Consider the following 5,876-nt stretch of genomic DNA (forward strand, 5'->3'; position numbering starts at 1 on the left):
ATTTAACTTTCTATGTACATGTGATCAGTATATGATGCCACAAAGTAGAAAAATAGTTTAGTAACTCGCCAGGGAGTTTAGGGCAAACTACCCTTATCGTGCCAGGTCGAGCCAAACCGATGAATTTTTTTATTATATTTTAAAATCATATGTAAATGTTTTTATACTATGTTGTATTATTTTTAATTTTTATTCTAGAAATTATAAAAAATTTTGAATAAAAGGTATTTTTGAGTATATTAAACACATGTATATTAAACAAAGAAATATACATTTTTATATCAAGTTTAAAGGAGTTACTTACTGAACCCGTTTCAGTAACTGAATACCTTTTAATATATGTTAATTAACTTTAAATTAAGTAAATTAATTAAATTTATATACTTCAAAAAAAATTAATACACAAAAATAGTTAATATGTAGTTACTAATTTTCAAAATAATTAATTTTGCTATTCTACATTAACTTTTACTATTAAAATTATTCAATAACCACGCTCATGTGTGATTGTTCAGTAAACAGCTCCTTTATCTATTGATAAAATAATAAATTTTTGTATGAAAATAAAAAAATGTGAATTTATTACTATAAAATATTATATTATATTGTTTGCAAGCAATCAGAATTACTTTAGAGAATTTTTTTATTTCCTCTCTTTTTTCTCGGAAATTCGGATTATCGCACAATAATTTGCATAAGAACTCCATAGTCACTAAAAAAGCACAAAAACGTGGACGACTGAAACACACTTGATTCTCTCTAAAATAAAACGTGGGCAAACCGCCAAAATAATCCTGATTGGTGCGGGAATTTTGAAATTTTTTATTTTCACCAATGGTGAAAACATTCGATAATTCATAAATTTTAAAAAACTTATTATTATAAAGATTATTGAAAAATTCATTATTATATAGATTATAAATAAGTTTTAAAAAAAAATTATAAACTAATAAATTTTTTTTATCATTTTTATTGAAAATTAAATTGTAAAACTACATAAGTTAGCTAGGGAAAGTTGGTGTGTGTAAGCGTATGTAAGTATGTGTCACAGGTATATATCCTTATGTATATTTATTTATAATACAATTCTCAACATCAATGTACAGTTACGATTTCCAGTATAATTTTATTTGTTTTAATTACTAGCTTCCACTTTTTTTGTAGGACATTGGTAAAATCTTGATTCAAACATTGTTCTCAAAATAAAAAATCGAAAATTAGGTTGTTATTAATGAGAAAATTGTACCCGTGGAAATAACATTTTCCCAGTGTAGGACTAGGAAAACCTTCCATTTTATGTGTAGGACAAAAATGTCAATGAATTGTAATAATAATTACCAAGCATCTGTGAAAAAAATTAGGTGGTTATTAATAACTTCTAAGATCATATTATTTTGACATGTTAAGAGTGGGAGACGCTTCGGAAACACCATCAAACGTGTAGGACAAAAGTTTATTCGAATTTTTCATGCAATTATCATGCGATTTAAGTAAAAAACTACTTGTTAGTAATAAATATTGATCATTCACCAAATCGACATGTTTGACAACCCCGCGCTTTATTAGCTACCGTTTTCGAGAATTTTTGAAGAGGGAAAAGTTGGGCGTCTCGTCAAAACAAAGCTGTTCCCCAAATTTCAGCTTGTTATTAATCAAAGAAAAAAAGGGCCTGGGCCCGTAGACTATGACGGCTATACACCTAAAAAGTCAAACGTTTTTACAAGAGAACAAGTCAACGATTTTCTCGTTCACCCAATAACACATATTTGCAAGGCACCCAATAACACATATTTGCTAATGAAAGTAGTGACGGTATTGCAGGAGCATGCCGTTCTGATGAGTTATGCAAACTTATTTCGGACAACGTCAATTTCAAAAATTTCGATGACATTATTGTAGTTACAATTCCAGATTCTAAAAATGGTATGTCACGTACGTTTACAATTATGTACTTCTCGTCTGGGTTCTATTTCTCACCTAGAAATTCTCAAGTAATATATTAGATTGAAAATTAAAACTAAAATTTCACGCCTTTTAATGCGGTATCAAGCAGGTAGATGTTACAACCAACCAGTCGGCAAGAATGCCCTTTCTATAATTCCTAATAAGATTGCACAGTTTTTTAATTTAGAACATTCTGAAACATATACAGGCCATTCATTCCGAAGAACATCGGCAACGTTTCTGGATAATACAGGAGTTGATGTATTAGCAATCAAGAGACATAGTGGGTGGAAATCATAGATTTATTAGTATAGAAGATAGATCTATGCTGGAAATCAGTCACAATTGCAGAAAGTTATGTTGCTGACAGTTTAAGTAACAAAAATGAAATAGCCAACAGGATTCTTTACAATGACACTTCAATTCCAGGTTCTAGTAGTATGTGTTTTAATGGATCAGTGAGATAATATTGAACGTCCGGTGACTGAAATGGATTTTATAAATGTTACTAAATGTAATGTAATTATTAAGTACTATAAATATTTCGTCATAATAATTAATAAAATGTAATGTTCATCAAATATTTCTATTTATTTGTTCATAAAATATGCATTTATAACTCGAAATCGCTTTTTTCCCTAGGGAGGTAAGTTACCTCACTTACCTCCCGATGTCCACAGCAACCTCCACTTCTACGGTAAAATCCACTTACCTCCTTAAAAACAATGTATTAATAGTCTGTTTCCTATAGTGGGAGCAGATAAAACATTTTTGCAAAAGTAGATACGATTGTTGAATTGACTGCAGTCTGTAGAAGACCGGAATTAACAAATTTGTTAATACAAAATGTTATAGATGAAGACTCCGTTTTCCGAATTATATTACCAAGTGTATTAGCTAGGTTACGCGAGAATTTTTTGTCAAATCTATTAATATTTCGGGGGTGGATATAGTGGAATATGTTGCGATACGTTTAGTTGATATAAACCATCAACATATTTTTGTTTGACTGGAATTTGTACTTCGCTAAAATGCCAAAAAGTCTATTTCTTGAATCTAGAACACTCAGATGAATATGTTGGGCGTTCTTCCAACGCTCATTTGTTTCATTTCTGGCAGTTTCTGGTTGATTTGTCCACAGTGAAATGACACGGAATTTAGAGAAGTAACATCGCAGTTAAAAGTTACATAGAAAAATCCCACGAACTATTTGTGTAATAAATAATAGGTTTGTTTCTGCAGCTCTATCAAACTGTCTTCAAACTATCAGATATACTTGGCCACTTAAGTTGTCATATACTTTCAGCGAGTTTAAGGTCACAAACCAATTGGTCAAACATCTGTGATAGTTTCAAATCGGTCCTCAACTGCTGCAGAAACGGAGCTATTATGTGTGGCAATAACGGTATGGTAGCAGATACATAAATATAATTCAGTTTCCATTTGATACTCACTGTAACTTGGGTCTCCATCTGGGTTGTCGTCTGTAATTTCGGTTATAGTCAGGGGTTCTTTGAGCAATCCGGTGGTTTTGATCCTGATCTTGGGATAATCCGGCGACGGTTCCGGAGGCGGCGTCGGTTCCGCTCCGGGGATGCTCCCGTACTCGGAGGCATTGCTCTCGCCGGCGGAGTTAGAGGTGATTATGCTGTCCGTGGTCTTCTCGGCGGCGTTGGAGGTGTCACTATTAGCGGGCGAGGAGGTCCCTATGTCCGCGAAGTTCGGGGAAAAACTGACCCTCGCCTCCTCATCTTCCGCTTCTATTTTGGTCACTTCCTCCACTATCGCTCCCCCTTCCCCGCCCTCGGCGTTGTCCGGTTCTTCTTTGGTTTCTGCCAGATTGGAAGCCGATTTCGCAACGGTTTCACTAGGGGAGCCGACCGAAGAAGGGTTCGAATGTACTGGGGAGTTTATGACTTCGAAATTGTTTCCGCTTTTGTTCTTCAGAGTTAGCTTGAGGGGGGGTAACGTAGTACGTTCGAGTATTACGTAGGGTTGTTTTATGTGGTGGAATAGATGAGAATATAGGTAGTGCTTTTCCGTAAAGTTAACGTTACAGTCCCAACATCTTAGCGGGCCGAAATCGTCATCAGAATCCACATCTGAAATTAAAGAAATGTTGATGAATCCTCGTCTGATGTAAGGATTTTTGAATTTCTAACTTAATTAATGTGCTCTTATCAAAATCTCAATAAAACTTTATTTAAATTAGTTATTTATTTAAACCGATTTCAGAAAATGCGCACAATAAAAAGTAAATGGTACCTATAAGTTGAGGTTATGTGTCAACGATTCTCTTAAATCAAGATTGTTGATTTTGTCAATCACTTGTCAAAGATCTAATATTTAAAACATAGCATTAAAAGATAATTGCAGCGGATCTTGTATTTGTACAATAGACAAAAACATCACGTTAAAAAAAATAAGAATTTTGTGGAAACAGTTGCGCGAAAATACGCACGTAACTGTTGTAAGTAAAAGTTGTTTTAGACTAATAAAGAAAAATATTTTAAGATGTCTATGTTTGAAGTTATACATTTGTGGTATAGTTTTTGTTTTTATTATTTGTTAAAGTAGAAAGATTAGGCGAAAAAAAAACAAAAAACAATTGTTGTTTTAAATCAAACCATTGGTGTTCCGTCAAATTCACTAGTGGCTGATTCAGTGCACCGTTTCATGGAATTTTTTCTTGATGAATTAAAAAACTTGCCCTAACATGTGCGAAAATCATTATACTTTACAATATCCAATTTTGACTTTCGTTAAAATTTATAATTGTTAATATACAAAAAAATAAAACTGCAATAATTACAGATATTAGACCGAGTATTAGACATAATTGAACTTTATTTAATATTTTGTTTGTTTTATATTTTTTAAATTAAAATATCTTACAATTTGCATTAATATTTAAAAGAAATATAATAATTTTCTTATCTATACTTTAATTAAATTTTGAATAAAAGTGAAACAAATACTATTTCAATCATCATAAAATCAAACTTATGAAATCTGCTTCTGACTGTATTTGATTTACAGTGAAATAAATAATGTACTTTTGTTTCTACATAAATCTTTTTTTATATACATACATACAGTCTTTCAAATAAACTAAATATAACGTGACTCTAAGGGCAATCAAGCCCGGCTTTAGGAGGGGGTACGGGGACTATAGCCCTGGGCCTTACGACATCGGGGGGCCTCGGCAAGATCTGACAAAATGAAATCAAGTGTTTAGGTTTTACTTTTTTAGAATTAAACTAAAAAGTGTTCAGGTTATAAAATTTTATTTCGGCAAGTAGCTGACTGCGTGACCTTTTTTTAGAATCAAATCAAAAAATGTTTAGGTTTTAAAATTTTATATCATTTTTTTTTGGAAAAAAGGTATCACCATAGGTTATTCCTCGCCTTTAATACAATATTAAAAATATGATGTTCTTCTATGAACTAATAATATAATCTATCATCATTTGTGTCAAAGGTACAGCGCGTTAAAATATCTTTTTTTTTAAATTTATATTTTCCAAAAGTGATCGACAAAGCATATTAAATTTATTTAAGTATTCACCTAAGTCTTTTTTTATTATGGTAGATATGTGCNAATGTACGGTTATTACAATTTATCATTTTTAATATTATTAACGATTTAACGTTTTATAATTTATTATGTTAAATAATACACAGTTTTAGTATTTCAATTTATTATTCAATATGCAGTTGCGTATAACCAAAGTTTACATAATAAATGTAAACTTTAGTGTAAATATAAACTTTGGTGTAACCTAGGTAGGTACTTGTTTTTGAGAAAGTAATATGTTTTTTACCTGTTTAAAATGTCAGCACGAGTAAAACAGCGTTCATCCGTCCAGCGCACTTTGTTTTAAAAATAAAAATAAAGTTAGCGTCTGCTGCACTTCGATTTAGCTTAATAA

General features: G+C 31.5%; 1 protein-coding gene across 1 annotated transcript; it reads right to left on the bottom strand.

The window, feature by feature from the left end:
- Positions 1 to 2,617: 2,617 nt before the first annotated feature.
- Positions 2,618 to 4,046, bottom strand: LOC111692668 (the record flags this gene model as incomplete). Its single annotated transcript, XM_023456752.1, has 2 exons — positions 2,618 to 2,659; positions 3,399 to 4,046. Coding segments are annotated over 2 exons (671 nt in total), but the record flags the coding sequence as incomplete, so codon positions are not given.
- Between the last annotated feature and the right edge of the window lie 1,830 nt (positions 4,047 to 5,876).

The sequence above is a fragment of the Anoplophora glabripennis genome, unplaced genomic scaffold (genome assembly GCF_000390285.2).
Source record: "Anoplophora glabripennis isolate ALB-LARVAE unplaced genomic scaffold, Agla_2.0 scaffold2552, whole genome shotgun sequence".
NCBI lineage: Eukaryota > Metazoa > Arthropoda > Insecta > Coleoptera > Cerambycidae > Anoplophora > Anoplophora glabripennis.